The 17,259-nt window shown below is 38.9% G+C and overlaps 1 protein-coding gene across 1 annotated transcript in view; it reads left to right on the top strand.

Moving 5' to 3' along the window:
- The window catches only part of EYS (eyes shut homolog), a 1,624,793-nt gene that overhangs the window by 1,529,015 nt on the left and 78,519 nt on the right, over window positions 1-17,259 (top strand). The window contains 1 exon segment of the mRNA XM_049653864.1: window positions 8,347-8,529. Within this exon segment, the coding sequence (XP_049509821.1) occupies window positions 8,347-8,529 (183 nt within the window).

The raw sequence follows: 17,259 nt of genomic DNA, 5'->3' as shown, positions 1-17,259 counted from the left end.
ATTTGAATAGAGAGCTTGACTTTATTCAGGTATTGAGTGTTATCTTGAGTTCAGAAAGAATAGGTAAGTGTATGTTTTCTATACAAGTCACCATCACCTATGCTGTTAATAACACCTCAGAAGAGACTTACTTTTCTCTTCCCTTTAAATGAAAATCACATTTGTAGATTACCACTTTTTTTATTTCTAAATGCTAATGCTGAGCAGTGTAGAAGCATACTTGACAAGGAGCTTATTCAACAACAGAAATAGAAACCACAGCAATCATGTGTATGGTTTTATAACCTAATTGCATTTATGCAGGATATGGCGCTAAATCTATTGCTGTCTTACTAAGAGGTTAGAACAAAGAGAGAAGAAAAATGTTTACACCCAAATCTACAAAAAAAAGCTGGAGTTGCAAGCAGTAGTCTTGTATTTTTGCAACTGTATCCATCTGCCTAAGGGTATATGAATTTTTTCCTGGCAATGTTAAATGTATATTTCTAAGTAGTCAATGCTGCTAAACACCATGCTTGCAAAATTGGCATACTGAAGTCTTTCAAATCAGCAGTTTCCAGGGGAAAATCCATCTACCATCTGCTTGCTTCATTAAAATACATAATAGAGGAGGAAGAACTGAATTGCATTTTCACTAGTCAGCGCTCCCTGGTGTCCAGTCTGCTAAAGGTTATCTACAGCAGCCCATATAGAAAACAGAAGCCAAGTAAAAATCAACCACTGCTTTATTTAGTTTTCTTTTTGTCTTTTGTATTTGTATAAAACTAAAACAATGAGCTTTATTTCAGAAAAATAGATTTAGACAGGACAGTTTATCCTGAAAACACTGTACCTTTTTAAGAATTCTTTAATAAACTTAAGGAACTTTTCTCAAGCCCATTTTGTTAAATTTTAAACAAGATTGTGATGGAATCATATAGATATTTTTTATGTAAAAGTCATCACTTCTTGGCCTTTCGGCTAAGATCAAGTGTTATGTAAAAGTCAAAAATTTCTGTCAAAAACTATCAATTTCCCCAAGAAACATAATTAGTATTTTCATCTTATAAGTTCAAAAAGACATTATTATCAAATATTAAACATAAAGCAATTTTAAAAGAAAAAAAATTTTTAACGTTTATTTATTATTGAGAGACAGAGAGAGACAGAGCATGAGGATGGGAGGGGCAGAGAGAGGGGGAGACACAGAATCTGAAGCAGGCTCCAGGCTCTGAGCAAGCTGTCAGCACAGAGCCTGATGTGAGGCTCGAACTCACAAACCACTAGATCATGACCTGAGCTGAAGTCAGACACTTAACCAACTGAGCCATCCAGGTGCCCTTAAAGAAAAAAATTTATGATACTGTAGTTATATTTATTCAACTCCGTTATGAAAAACAACTGATTTGTGAAGTTTGGGGTCTCTTCCTTGATTTTCAGTATCAGTATGGAATATATTATTTGAATTTTTGCCAACACTTGAAGAATTAAGATGCTAATATCTTTGTAAAAATCCAGAAATGTTCTTATTCTTTAGAAGCAAATCACTAGAAAATGAAAAAAAATTCAAACAAGCAATGGTTAGCATTGGTGATGGTACAGAAATTCTGTTTCTATTCCAGCAGATCCAATTCTTTGTTTAATGACATAAGAACATAAACATAAGATATTAAATAAACATTTATTAAATAAATAAATTATTAAATAAACATTAACAGCAGAAAAATAGCATTATCAGTGTCACTGTTTTTTCAACACCATGGTAAGCCCTGTGTATGTACCCACCCAACCATTTGATAAAGATGCATCCCTGGGAGCGCCTGGGTGGCTCAGTCGGTTAACCGTCCAACTTCAGCTCAGGTCAATGATCTCACAGTCCGTGAGTTTGAGCCCTGTGTCAGGCTCTGTGCTGACAGCTCAGAGCCTGGAGCCTGCTTCAGATTCTGTGTCTCCCTGTCTCTCTGCCCCTCCCCTGCTCATGCTCTGTCTCTCTCTGTCTCAAAAATAAATAAACATTAAAAAAAATTAAAAAAAAAAAAAAAGATGCATCCCATCCCCACTTGAGCCCCGCACTGTTGTACACCCTGGAGTTGGCAAAGGACAGGCAAGCTCTCTGCCTTGATGAGCCCTAAAATCTAACTGGGGAGAGAAACAGTAAAAGATGAACAAATAGCATATTGTGTAATTAGGCTGTAATAAGCAGAGCAGGATAAAGAACTAGAGAGTGATAGGGGTAGGAGGAATTAATAGTTTAATAGGATGGTCAAAGAAGACCCCTGTGAAAAGGAGATAATTATACAGAGTCTTGAAGGAAGTGAGGGAGCAAGCATGCATCTTTGGGGGGAGAATATGTTCCAGGCATTAGAAACTAGAGGAGCAGAAGGCCTGAGCTGGAAGCGTGTTTGGTTTGCTTAAGAAACACAAAGAGGTTAGCAAGGTTGGAGCAGAATGAGCAAGAAGAAATGGGCATAAAATAAATTCGGAGAGTGGGGATTTGAGAGTATGCTAAAGAGTTGGGTTTTTTTAAATTTCAAAATTCAAGTGAAAACACTAGAGGACTTTAAAATGTGCAATTAATATTTAAAAGTTCACACTAGCTTCAATATGAAAACAAGACTGCCTGGGACAAAGGTGGCAAAGGAGACCAGTTAAGAAGCAAATAGTAGGGGTGCCTGGGTGGCTCAGTGGGTTAAGCGTCCGACTTCAACTCAGGTCACGATCTCACAGTCCGTGAGTTTGAGCCCCGTGTCGGGCTCTGGGCTGATGGCTCGGAGCCTGGAGCCTGTTTCAGACTCTGTGTCTCCCTCTCTCTCTGCCCCTCCCCTGTTCATGCTCTGTCTCTCTCTGTCTCAAAAATAAATAAATATTAAAAAAAAAATTTTTAAATAAAAAAAATTTAAAAAAAAGAAGCAAATAGTAGTCCAGGCTAGAGTGTATAGTGCGGTAGACTTTGTGGTATTGATGGAGGTGATGAGAAGTAGTGAAGATATATTTTGAAAATAAGCTGGATTTTCCAGTCAACTGGTTGCGGTGGCAGAGACAGAAACAATTTAGATTATGATAAGTTTTTGTTCTGAACAAAGAGAAGACTGGGGAAGAGATTTGGTTGGGAGGAAAGATGAAAGCATTTCAAGAGAAAGGAATAATCAACTATGTCAGCTGCTCCTGAGACATTGAATAAGAAGGAAACAGAGAATTGGCACTGAATGTAAAAAGATGGTGGTCACTAGTGACCTTCACATAAGAAATTTCAAAGGAAAGAGAGATGCTAACCTGACTGCAATAAAATCAAGAGTGAATGGTAAAGAAACGGGGGGTGGGGGGAGAAAGAAAGAAAGAAAGAAAGAAAGAAAGAAAGAAAGAAAGAGAAGGAAGAAAGAAAAGGAAGAAAGAAAGAAAAGGAAGGAAGGAAGAAAAGAAAGAGCAGAGAAGAAAAACTCAACACAGATACTCTTTAGAAGAGTCTTACTAGAATGATGAGCAGAAAAACAAGGAGTAGTTGTTTTTCTGAGGAATGTGGAGTTGAGAAAAGCAGTTTTTTCAAATGGAGATATTTTAGCATATTTAGTTCAATAGAGAAGAAGAGTTTGGTGTCTCCTGGGAAATGGGAAAGAATTGCTGAAACAATGTCCTTGAGTAAATGAGGAGTGGATCCAATATCCAGGCAGGCAGCTTTGTAACCAGAGAGAAGGCAGAACACATGGATTAAAATGAGAGATTTGAGATGGGGAAGATTTGATGGTGGAAGGATGGGGTAGTTCTCTGTTCTGAGTTTATTTTTCGCAATAAAAGCAAGATCATTAATTGAGAGACGTTGAATGTTAGATGTTAGAGGGGGAAAGAGGAGGTGTAAATTAAGTTGCCTTAGTGACTCAATTGGGAAAATGTCAAAAGGATGGCAGAGAGTGCACAAGAGGCTTGCCCACTGGAGATTTGTGGTTAGCTCAGATGTGTTTCCTAAAGCCACATGCTTTTCTCATTCTTCACACAAAATTTGGATACTCTTAACTATCCTCATTTTAGAGACAAAGAAACTAAAACAGAGAAGTTAACTTGCTCAAATTTACATAGAAAGTGAGGAAATCCAAAATCCAGTCTGAGCCGGCTGTCTCCAGTGGCCTCTCCTCAAAATGTGAGGTGATATTAGTACCTTATGTGTCACTGCCAGCCAGTGGGCTTCAGGAGGCATCGCTGATTGCAGAGTTGAAAGGTGTTCTGCAATCTGAGCTCCATATGTGTCTTCTACCCACCTTCCAGTAGCTCTTCTTGGTCACTTCTATGCATAAAACATCGATAATCCAGATAAAGAACTAACTACAAAATATTTTTTAAAGAACAAAATACAGGGGCACCTGGGTGGCTCAGTCCATTGAGCGTCTGACTTAGGCTCAGGTCATGATCTCACGGTTTGTGAGTTTGAGCCCCACATCAGGCTCTCTGCTGTCAGGGTGGAGCCAACTTGGGATCCTCTGTCCCCCTCTCTCTCTGCCCCTCCCCGACTCGTGCTCTCTCTCTCTCAAAAATAAACATTCTAAAAAGAGAGAGAAATACAGTTGCATTCAAAACAACAATGCATCATTTCTCTGTCCTGATTGGGAATGAGAAAATTTTGCCGTGGCAAATTTTCTAGAAGACAGAAGTTTGTACCTTTCTATTACGGTAATTTTTGCTAAAATGTATTTTGTAAGCATAATGTAATATGTTGTGCACAGATTCTACATTGAGCCTACATCCAAGTGCTATATTATAAAAAAGATTATGACATGCCCCCATCATTGAAGGTTTGTAGAATTTTTAATGACCCTAGGTGATGTTGAGAAACATAAGACTTTTCGACTGCCTGAAACATCCCAATCTGCTGTTACTGATTTTGCTCCCTTCTTCCACACACTAAATAATTAATATTTAGCTCAAATCCCAGCATTCCCCTTCCTTCCTCAGGGTCCCAATCTATTGCTGTAACTTTAAAAGAACTGAAGAAAAAAATGCAGAAGTTCACATATGGAGACCATGAGGCAACTAGGGATTACAAAAGAAAAAAATTCATTTAATAGCCCTAAAATATTCTCATTACAATCTGTTCAATCTACTGATTTGATGACGACTGACACTTCTAGAAGTCTGATCTGGGAATTTGTGTAATAGAGTAATCAAATTAACCAAATGTTGCCTGGTTGAAGATCATAAAGAGTTTACTTTCAAGAACTGGAAAGAATCATTTGTAAAGTTGAATGCCCTCTTTTTCTAATTTGGGTCCCTCGGTGTTCTCCTGCCTGATCAAGTGTAATGGAGACAATGTGCATGAGGACACAGGGGACTCTTCACAAGTGGGCTAGACATTCCTTGGCCCCTTCTCCTGATTCCTATTCTTTCCCTTAGAAGCCCTATCTTTTCACAGGCTCAGAGTTGCCACAAGACAAAGCGCCTTGAAGTAAATCACAACTAAGGGTTTAGAGCAACATCTTACCTGCCTAGAGATATGTGATTCTCTCTGCAGTGCTATTCAGTTGAATGCTGCCTCTATAATTTTGTTTTTTAGTAGCCACATTTTTAAAAGTAAAAAGAGGTGAAATTCATTTTAATAATATATTTTATTTAACCCAATATCTAATGCATATAAAATGTTATTAATAAGATATTTCACATTCTTTTCTCCATACTAAGCCCATCTCAGTCAGCTGAGCCACAGCTCAGGTGCACAACAGCCACATGTGGTGAGTTGCTACATTATTTGACAGTGTAGTGTTAGACTAAGAAATGCCCGGGGAAGTGACAGATCCATTCCTGTGGGCATGGTTATCCTCAGTCTTCAGTATACATTATACTTCTTTTCAGTATTTGAAATTGTGTCACATTTCTTTTCAGTTGTATGAAATTGTGTCACATTTCTATTCACTGTTCATATAAATATCACACATTCCCTTATTTTTTGAATGACCTGTAAATTTCCTCACATCTACAACTCAGTGTAAGCTTAATTCATTGTTATATTTCTTGGTGTCATCAAAGTCCTAATTTCATTCTTTTTTTTTTTAATTTTTGTTAACATTTATTTATTTTTGAAAGAGAGAGACAGAGCATAAGCAGGGGAGGAGGAGCAGAGAGAGAGACGGGGAGACACAGAATCCAAAGCAGGGTCCAGTCTCTGAGCTGTCAGCACAGAGCCTGATGCAGGGCTTGAACCCACAATGACCTGAGCCGAAGTCAGGCGTTTAACTGACTGAGCCACCCAGGCGTGCCCCTAATTTCATTCTTAACCAAGTTTGGTCCTCCAGCTCTCTCCATCTAATCCAACCTTCACATTGCATCACTAGATGACATTTCTAAAAGGCAACTCTGACCATAGCCCAACCACTTAAAGATTGTAGAGAAAATATCAAGCCCTTCATAATTTGACCCCTGTCTATCTCATTACATTCACTTCTACTTTTCCTTTTTATACTTCATTCTAAAATTGTATACTCTATGACATGCTGTTTGGGCCTCCCCGCCTGGAAACATGCTGTTCTTTCTACCTGAAATGATCTTTCCTTTTTATCTGCCAGGTGAATTGCTTCTTATCACCTTTCAACTCCACTTTCCATCCAGTTCATTTGGATAAATTAATTGACCACACACTAGTTCCTTGGGATTTGAGATCGTGCTTTATTATTTGTGTTACCAGCATCTAGCACAGCATCTGACAGTGAGGTGCATCTGAGATGTACATCTCTTGATCTAACCTAAATGTATTAAAACTTTAAGTAGACCTAGTTGTAAATTGTTAACAAGAAGAAATGTTTTTTTTTTAAAAGTCCTTCCTAAAAAAAACAAAATTCCTCTATTTTAATATTAAGTGTAGTTGAATTCTATTGTTTTTAATGGCAACATCAAAACTCTGTTAGTTTTTTATCTTGTTTCATTGCCAGTACATTTCATTTCCTTGAACTACTATACGTACAATACTACCCCAAGGGAAATCCCGGATAGGAACAGCTTTAATGTCTCTGGAATACAAACTATATATTACTTCATTAGCTAAAAAATAAAGATAAGATGTGATATGTCTCAAATTCTTGCTTCAGATTCTGGTGACTTTTGAGGAAAAATAACATCAGAGACCACGCATCCCAAGGAATAAACTGATAAGATTTTAGCAAAATCTTACTCGGCTGATTCCACACATTACCCTACTTGAATGGTTATATGAAGCAAACAGAAATAAAAGCCTCCAATAAGTAGGATCACTTTCCTCAGGATAGTACAGTTATTTGCTGTTTAAGCAATTATAACCAGACATAACAAGCTCTTTTGTTTTAAGCATCACCAGAGTGAGGATATTTCTTAAGGCTTATAAAACTTCTAGTTTTACAACTTCCCGGGAGAGCCAATATCTCTTGAGAAAGGAGCAATATAAGGTAATCAAAATAAGGAGTTCTTCCCTCTATCAAGCTGTCTCAAACTAATAAAAATAAATCCTAGGAACATCTTTTAATCCAGGAATACCATCCCTAACAGACAGGGATCGGGATCAAAAGCCCCTTCCTGTTTCCTATAGTCCTCTCGGAGAGGGGAAATAAAAGCCAGTTGGGACTATTTACAAACAAAACAGCAATAAAAGAGCAAAGTTGGAGACAAGAAGATTAGAGGCAGGACGAAAAGAGCCTAGCTGGTTAGCAGTACCTCTCAATTAAATTGTTTTGTCCACACTGGCTCTTGAACTTCGTTTTTAACCATTTCCTGTTTCTACTAAATCTCCCTACAGTTTCAGTCCTATTGAAGTCTATGCTTTCATTTTGTAACAAGCATCTTAACAGAGTAAGAATAAACATATTTTTTTAAACAAAGATTTCTACTTAAAGAAAAGTTTTGGTCATTAACAATATGGTGATGGAAACTGATCTGTTTCCTGCCCATCTCTTGCCTTTCCCACCCAGATGTATGGCATTGTCTCTTCCAGAAGTGCAGGATTAGAAAAGCACAGTTTGTGTCAAGCTGTGAATTCCTGTTTAAGTCATAGCCAGTGTTTGAATGCCAAATCATATTTACAAAGCACCTTGGCAAATACTTTGGCTGCTGCTGATCTTTCTTATTTCTAAAATTACCCTACAATATAGGGCTTTGCTTTTTAAGTAAATTCTTCATTATGTAGGAAGGCAATGCAAGGGAAAGGGTTATATACAGGATCTCAAAACACTGCACTTTCTTTGTTCTGGTTTTGAAATTCCCCATTGAGTCACTTAGTTGCTCAATGCTGAAGGGCACTTAAGTCTCATTAATGTGATAGTAAACAGCCTATCCGGCCAGATGCATCAGCAAAACATTGCCCTCCTTTTACAAGTACATGTGCAGGTTTATTTTAACTATTTGGTTTGGGTTTTTCCACAGCTGTTAATATTACTCAGCCCAGGTTCAGTGGCACAGATGCCTTTGGATACACTTCATTCCTGGCTTATTCACGGATCCCAGACATCGGCTTCGATTATGAATTCCACTTGAAGTTTCAGCTGGCAAATAATCACTCAGCACTGCAAAATAACTTAATATTTTTCACTGGACAGAAGGGCCATGGTAAGATTAATTGAACCCTCTAGGACTTGCTTAGCTCCTTTCAGAATACGAAATTCTTCGTGGATACCCTAATTGGCTGTGGATAAAGGAGACATTTGCCTAAATGCAGCCTCCTCATGCTTTCTGCCTCGAGCAGGTTCCTTGTAGTCCAGTGTTCTGAAGTTCCCTGACCCTTTCTGAAGCCCTGTTCACACCAGGGCTACTTCTTATAATCAAGGGCAAGAATTCCTACAGGCAAACATGAGGGTAGAGACGGTGAGTAAGTCACGTGAGAGGTGAGCTTATTGATTTGTCCTTTCCTGTGTCTTCCTTTTCCATACATAAGGAGAGAAGGGCATTTCCCAGCAAGAATATCATTTCACCATGTGTTGTAAAATGGGTATGGTTGCCCTCAAAGGAAACCGTTCCAAATTAAAGAAGTAAATAATTAAGAAAGTGCTCGGCCTGTAATAAAGTACTCCATTGCCCTAGAATTGGTGGGAAATCAACTTCTAAGTTAAATTTGTCTGTCTCAAGTAGAAATAAGTTATACATGTGTGGGATCAAGGAAAGGCGCATATATTTTACTCCCAAGTCAGCAGCTAACTAGTTAAGCAATTAAGCACCTACCTTCTCTGAGTTCAGTATTCTCATCTGTGAAATCAACATACTACACCAGAAAAAGACCTCTCTCTGAACCATTTTTTCTATTTTGCTAGGGTAAATAACATATTCTGTTCTTTTTTTTTTTTTCTAATGTTTATTTTTGAGAGAGAGAACAGGGAAGGGGCAGAGAGAGGGGGACAGAGAATCTGAAGTGGGCCCCACACTGACAGCAGAGAGCCCAACATGCGGCTCAAACCCACAAACCCTTGAGATCATGACCTGAGCCGAAGTTGGATGCTCAGTGAGCTACTTAAGTGCTCCCATATTCTGTTGTTTTCAGTTCATTCAGTGACTATCTCTAATGCTGAAAATCGGGCTCTGTGTTAGCACATGGCTGAAAAGAGCCCACACTCCAAGTGAAGGGTGGTGTGTCCGCCTCCAGCCACTTCGGGAAGGATGCAGCGGGGGCTCTCTATCATGTGAAGTGCTGTTCATTTCACCTCCAAAGTCTGTTTGAATCTCTTCTCCACCTCTAGTGCCAAACTGTATGACCTCCTCCGAACTAGTCCCCCCACCACGTCTCCTGCCTGTAGTCCATTCTCCAAGTTGCACCAAGAGTTACTTTTTTAAAAACCTTGGTTAAAACCCACCTGTGACTTTCCACTGTACTTCAAATGCAGTCTAGACCTCCTTACCCTGTTCTCAGAGGGTAGGACCAGACCCCTGTCTCTGTCTCCAACCTCAAGCTCTCCCCGTCTCTTCGCTCATCTCCTGCAGATCTTCTCCCAGAACCTGAACCACCAAGTGCTTGCCTGTCTCAGAGATGTTGTGCAGGCTCTTTCCTCTGCCTTGACAGGAGATGGCTCTGAGCAGCCTGTAGGGCCTGGATGTGTAGACTTGGATCCAGTCTCCACCACTTACAAATTATGTGTCAAGTTACTTAATGTCTCTGTGCCTCAGTTTCTTCACTTTTCAAATGGGTTTAGCAATGGCACATTCTCCAATGGAGTTGTGAGGCTTAACATAGTTGATACAAGAAAAGTTTTTAAAATAGAATTGGACTCAGTAAACATGACAGCTTCCATTTTCTCAGGGAGGCCTTCCCCAGCCACCTTCAGAACAGATATTATCACACTGCATCCAAGTTATCCTGTACCCCAGCTTCTTGTGTATTTTCTTCAAAGTCGATGCCTTAATTTATAATTCTTTAATCTATTTTTATATAGTTTATTTTTGTCAGTCTCCACTACTAGAATGGGAGCTCTATGTGGACAGAGACAAGACAATCCTCAACTTCATATACCCACACTTAGCACACTGGCTAACACACGAGCAGTATTGAATAAATGAATAGAAGACCCACCATAAAAACAGATAATTGTATGATATGTAAGACAACAATACAGTTGCACAAAGGTTTTAAAAAGTAACCATTCTTGGGGGTTTCCAGTTCAGATGCCATCTTCTGCATTAGGATTTCCCCAATGGCTACCCTTCTCCCACCCCTTACATCCATCTCCCCTGCCTCTGAGCATTGATAGCCTGCCCTACATTTAGAGCACAGACCCTTTATTACAAACTTTGGTTTACTAAATTTCTCTTCTCGTTCATAAAAATGGTGTCCCGTTATCACTACATCACCCATAAAGCCTCTCAGGTGGTTTTAATAAATATCTGTTGAATGACCGCTAGAAGGCAGGAAGAAAGGGAAATAAGAAGGAGTTTTTACCCCTCTTTACTCCATACATCCTTCATCACATGTTTATCAATTATATCCTCTTAATTGGCACCTCCTCACCTCCCTCCCCCCCCAAAAAATACTGGCAGATGAAAAATTCAAATGAACAGGGAAGACCCTGGGTCTGTCTCATTTTAAAAACAAATCTTCTAAATCCTGAAAGATGCAGAGGGAGAACCAAGTAAAGAATAAACACTGGGTCCATGAAAATGCTCCCACCAAGTAACTCTTCAGTACTCTTCTACAGAGATTCCTTTAAAATTCTCAAAAAAAAAACAAAAACAAAAACAAACAAACAAAAAAAACAGACAAAGCAATGTTTTGGCCACAGCATTTGTAAATTGTGGAAGCTTTCATATGACATTTTTTTGGTCTTCTCTAGTCATCTACTTTACATGTAAGGACCTGAATGTTCACTCTGTGCTTGCATTTTTAGGTTTATAGAAAGGCTAAATAAAGGCTAGATAATAGGTAGATATATTGTGGAGCTCTATCTTCTAAGGAGTGAAAATGAGATTCTGAAATATGCAATTCCGCACTGGACCACGTGAGGGAGCAAGAACACCAGCTTAAAAAATGAAAGTAGCACTAAAGAGCTTTTTTTAAGGCCATGTTTCTCTAAGTAGGACCTCTTCACACCTGTGTCAGAATCACATGAGGGTGTTTGTTAAAATACTAATTCTCAAACCCTCTTGAATCAAAAGATAGAATTTTATCAAGCACATTAAGTGCTTTTTATGTAACTAATATTTGAGAGCAACTACTCAAAACCTGTAGGGACCAGCTAAATTAGACCATATATGGAGAATGACTAAGATAAGTTATTATTGCTCATTATGTCATATGTTGGGATGATTCATCATTATGTTGCATAAAGTTATTAATTAAAGAAAGACACATTACTTTAAAACATAATTATTGGGTGCTTGGGTGGCTCAGTCGTTTAAGCATCCGGCTCTTGGTTTTGCTCAGGCCATGATATCACAGTTCATGAGATTGAGCCCCGTGTAGGGCTCTACACTGACAGCACAGAGCCTGCTTGGAATTCTCTCTCTCCTTCTGTCTCTGCCCCTCCCCTGCTTGCTTTCTCTCTCTCAAAAATAAACAAATAAACTTAAAAAACAATTACTATGATTACTATTAATACTATTTGCAATTGTCTATTCTGTATAAGAGACTATGATCTAAGTCATTGTTTTTAACAGTATTATGTCCACATTTAGGTATTTTTCTTATTTAGGAACATCAATCTCTGACCTGCTTTTTGGTTGTTACTACTAAAATCACCATTTTGTATGCTGCCTTTATCTTTCTCAGGTTCAAAGATGCACAGGGCTACGGAGTTTATATAAAGGAAATGTAAACCAACCTGTAATCTCTGACACATCCACACAAAAAGGCAAAGGACCTTCATTTCCCAACACTGATGATATTCCTCCCTGAGTTCTCCAAAGCTGAGCACTGATTTTGCCAGACTTCAATTCTCATTGAATTCTCTGGACAAATTACCCTGTCAAACATTTCAGCTTGAAAATGCCTCACTCAACTTGTGATTCTAACCTAACCTAACTCTATCCCTATGTTTCTGCAGTCATATTTGTCATTTCTCTTATTAGCTCTTCTTCCTTCCATACCCCCCACTCCCTTATAATGTATGTCTTATAGTTTGGCTCTTCTGGAAACCACCAACATGCCCCACAGTGGCCAACAGGTGAATACATTGTCTTCCCCTCCTGTATCTCTTCAGTTGGCAACTGCCATAGTAAACAGTCTGCTTCAACTAGAAACCCAGGAACCATCTGGATTTCTCCCTTTAATTCATTTTGACAAATATTTGCTGAGAGCCTAGATGAGGCATTCTTCTAGGTGCTGGAGATACACTTAGTAATAAGACAGGAAAGGTCCTTGTCTTCTCTACATTTTGTCTCCCCTGTTCTATCAAACACCAAAGTCTGTCCATTTTACCTCCCATTTGCTGCTTTTTTATTCTCTCCTTCTTTATTCTTTCTTCTCCTCATTGTGCTTAGTCTATCACAGACTATTGCAACAGCAATAACCTTCTTCCCAGTCTCCTTGCCCAGTCATGCCCAGCCTCCTTCCTCTCTGTTCCCCGCCTGCTACTGGGGATTGTTCTAACATTCAGATCCAAACTGATCTTGCTCAATCACCATGCTTCTTCACAATGTCCCAGCTAAGATCCTTTGCATAATATGTACAGACATTTATCCAGCCCCTGCCTATTTGCACAATCTCATTTTCTCTCATTCCACCCTGCACCTAGCAGTAGTAGGTACATGTGTACATTCTACATCATGTCATTGTGTCCTCCATGTGTGAGCTTTTGACCAGGCCGTTCCACCTTCCTGGGCCGTCCACACTTCATTTTCATGCTTCCAAACACTTCTATCCTTTAAGCCTCAGCTCAAAAGATCACTCTTCTTTGAAGTCTTTAACCCTTCCCGGAAAATTTAAGAATTGATGTCACTGCAGTTTGCTGGTAACGATTATCCTATCTTATTTTAACTGTCTGGATCTCTTTGGGAACCAGAACAGTGGCTTCTCTTTTTTATACCAAGGGTGGCTGTCACATACAGACACTCATTACAGTTTTTGAAAGAATAAATGCAAAAATCCATGGTCCCTGTTACACCAAAACTTATAATCGATTTAGGGAGTCACAACAGACATACTTAAAATTTGTTAACCAACAATACTAAGTCAGAGTTAAGAAACCATGTCTGGTATACACAGCATCCATCACAGAGTCTGAAAAACAGCCATCACTGAATGAAGAGAGGTACATAACTGATACAAAAGATGGAATTTAGAAAGTAGAACTCTGGTCCAAGTAGACCAGTCAGAAAATCTGTTCCCATTGGTGTGTTTCTTATTCTGTGCCTTCCATTTCTTTCTTTTTTTTAATGTTTATTTTTGAGAGAGAGAGAGACAGAGACAGAGAGACAGAGAGAGAGAGAGAGAGAGAGTGAGCATGAGTGGGGAGGGGCAGAGAGAGAGGGAAACACAGAATCTGAAGCAGCCTCCAGGCTCTGAGCTGTCAGCACAGGGCTCAAACCCACGAACCGTGAGATCATGACCTGAGTCAAAGTTGGAGGCTTAACTGTTTAAGCCACCCAGGCACCTCTGTACCTTCCATTTCAACCAATCCCCTACAAATAGTGCTGGAGCAGCCCCACTGGCTGGCATCCCTAGCTCTGTTCTCTCCCAGCCTGAGCCGAGCTAGTCCCTAGCTCAGCACTCTATGTAAGCGGCCAGTTTCTTCCATCTGAGGTCCATCACCCCCTCTCACCCTACCTTCACAGCTTCCTTTGCCTGGAATGCCCAGCACAGTTCTCTCTACCTTTTCCCATACTGTGCAACATCCTCTGATGAATTTGGGTCTCCTTATAGCCTATCCACACAGAGCCTATATAGAATTTGTAGTTTATATCCCATGATAATTATGCCTTGCCATTCATAATCACTACTCCAAATCATATGAAGCTACCATATTCATAAATCAAAAACATGAGAATAGTGGCAATTTCATAATCTTAATCTTGTCCATCAGCAAGATTAATCTTAAATTCCTTTTGGACAATCCATGTCTTTAATATCTTTTGAATCCTCAACTGTATCATTCACATGATTGTACTGTGTGAGAAATCAATAATTACGTGCTTATTGATTCTCCCACTAACTGAAAGACTCTCTGAAGACAGAGTCTATCCTGGTCAGTTTGTAATACTGTGTATCAAGATTGATGTGGATTGTAGTGAAGAAGGTAGGACCTAAATAAAGGGTGGAAGGGGCCCACCTATCTCTCTTCACCTCCTTGAAATGCGAGGTAAAATCTTAACATTAGCCTATATTTCAAAGGTATAATACAGTGGTAGAATTTTTCAGAACACAAATATTTAACTCCCTGGATATTTGATCTACGTACCTAAGTGCTTTGTGTGCATAGCTTTATGTCAGTCCCTGGCATGTAGGTCTTCTATGCTGCAGTAATTAACTATGAAAGGTTACCTTATATTTCATGCCAACTAATTTCTTATTTACTTCAAGCCCTTGGTTATTAACTGTAACAGAAATAAGAGCACATAAATATTGCTTGATGTTTTTCTGGGGGGAAAAATGAAATGAATGTCATCTACGGGAGAGAAAAAGAAAAATGAAAGGGGGAGTGTCACAAAATCTAATCAGCTCAGCCTGTTTTTTATAGAGCCTTGATTCAGATCGGGCAGAAGGAAGATGCCTGATGAATGAGAGAGCAGGTTGTAGCCAATTCCTTAATGTTACACATCTCCCAACTCCATAGTACTGAGGCATCTTGTAACACAACTGACAGTGTATGCTCATCTCCAATATTTTTTACTATAGAAAAATGTTCATTATTTTCCTCTGTAATCACATCATAGTGACTAGAAATTGTGAGAATTTCCTCCTGACAACCTCAAACTATCAAATCTTAGCTTTTATGAAATTAAATATCCTGGACCATAATGTCAACATTGTCTAGGTTATTACATAATTTGAGTTCTTAAGACTGTCCAAAAAAACACATTAAACTAATTCCCTTTACTGACTGAGAAATACATGAAAATTGTCACATTTGACCAGTGCTTAAACGGCATTGAAAATGACAAAAATATGTAGATCCTTGCAAATCCCCCCTTTATATATGTGTGTATATATATATGTATATACATAATGGAAAGGAATGTTTGTTTAAGCATAGTTCAATGGAGGTAACCTTGATATCATAGAAGAACATTCAGAGGGCAAAAAAAGAGGAGGGGCCAAGTGCAAATCAGTCACCTATAAGCCCACATCTTCACTGTTTGTTCTACACTTCCAAGAAGAAAACACCTTATGGAAATTCAAGTCTACCCACAAACTGGTGTTTACATCCTTTATTTTCATGTTCTCATCTCTGACAGCAAACAGCAAGAGAGATCCAGACTTCCCACTTTTTCTAGTCTCAGGTCTTTTTATTCAAAACACAGAAAAATATGCGCCATATGTAGCCTCAGGATATGCATTTTATCACATTTTCATGTACTCTGAGCACAGCGTTGCATTTGTTGTTACTATCATCCTGACCTCACTGTCTGTTCACCAGCACAGCTGGAAGCCAGGATAGCATCCTGATTTGGCCACAAACAGTAGCCAGTTTACATTGCCCACATTTTAATCATCTAATCCCCTAAAGTAGAAACTACTTGGTCTCCATTGTACACAAGGGCTAACAAGCATCGTGGACATGGCTATCAGAAAGCATGGTTCTGATGCTTTCAAAGTGCTAGAATATCCTTACTTTAATGGTCATATCAACAGAACAGGAAGCTAAGAGTTTGCCACCATAAAGCTGTACCGTACCGATCTTGAGATAAACCGAGAATGTGTGTTCCAGTCACATCCTAATTGTAGTTTAGCACTCACTAAAGCAGACACTGTCACTGAATATGGAGTAAAAATGGCTTGAAGGTCTAGAATCTTCCACTACTCAATGTGAATTGTTCCAGTAGGTGACACTTTCATTCTTTTGAGTCTTATTTCTCACATATCAGCCTAGATATATTTTTTGCTTTGCATCACGTTAGCTTCAATTCTAATTTCGTAAGCTTCTTCCATTTTTTTTTCCTAAAATCAATCCTACCCAATCTAACTCTTCATTCATATCTAATTTAGCTTCTCCGAAACCTGAAGATACATGCTCATGACCATGTGAACAGTCCACCAAAGCTTTGTTAAGTTTATCTTGGTGTCTCTGTGTCAGCACCATTGTGCACCAATGTCAAGAATATTTTATTAAAAAGCAGCTTCCTTCTTTCAGAAATCTAAAAGCTTTACAGGCCCTGGAATAATAGTCAAATATGCTCACAAAGCATCTGTACCAAAGGTCTGGCTTCTCAGAGGGAACTCCCACAGGAATCAGGAACTGTTCACCAAGCAGGGTTCACTGGAACAGAAGGAAACAGAATCATCTTGGTGGCTCCTCTCCCATCTCTTCTTTCACTCAGGACAGGAAAGGAAGAAGGGAGAGGAGAAATCCACTTGTCACTTAGAATTTCTGAGTCCATTTGCAAAGATCTTATAAAAAACTTTAAGTTATTACTAGAGACAATCCTGTGTTAGTATTATCATCACCATTTTTTCAAAAGAGAGAGAGAAGAGGAAATGAGTAGCCAGAGGTTCAATTAGCAAGGAGCCCAAGATTAAACTCTCCTGCCCTTGTGACATCTGGGGCACTTCTTACTTCTGTGGGTTCCAAGTACATTACCATTAGATTTAGTACATGATAATACCTCACCATATTGGAAGAATAGTTTGAAGAAAGAACAAATCACAATCACTCTTTCTCTAATAATAAATCAAAATTTCATCATAAGTGAAATACTTCAGAA

The sequence above is a fragment of the Panthera uncia genome (assembly GCF_023721935.1).
Source record: "Panthera uncia isolate 11264 chromosome B2 unlocalized genomic scaffold, Puncia_PCG_1.0 HiC_scaffold_24, whole genome shotgun sequence".
Taxonomy (NCBI): Eukaryota; Metazoa; Chordata; class Mammalia; order Carnivora; family Felidae; genus Panthera; species Panthera uncia.
This window is presented reverse-complemented; position numbering and strand designations above follow the sequence as displayed.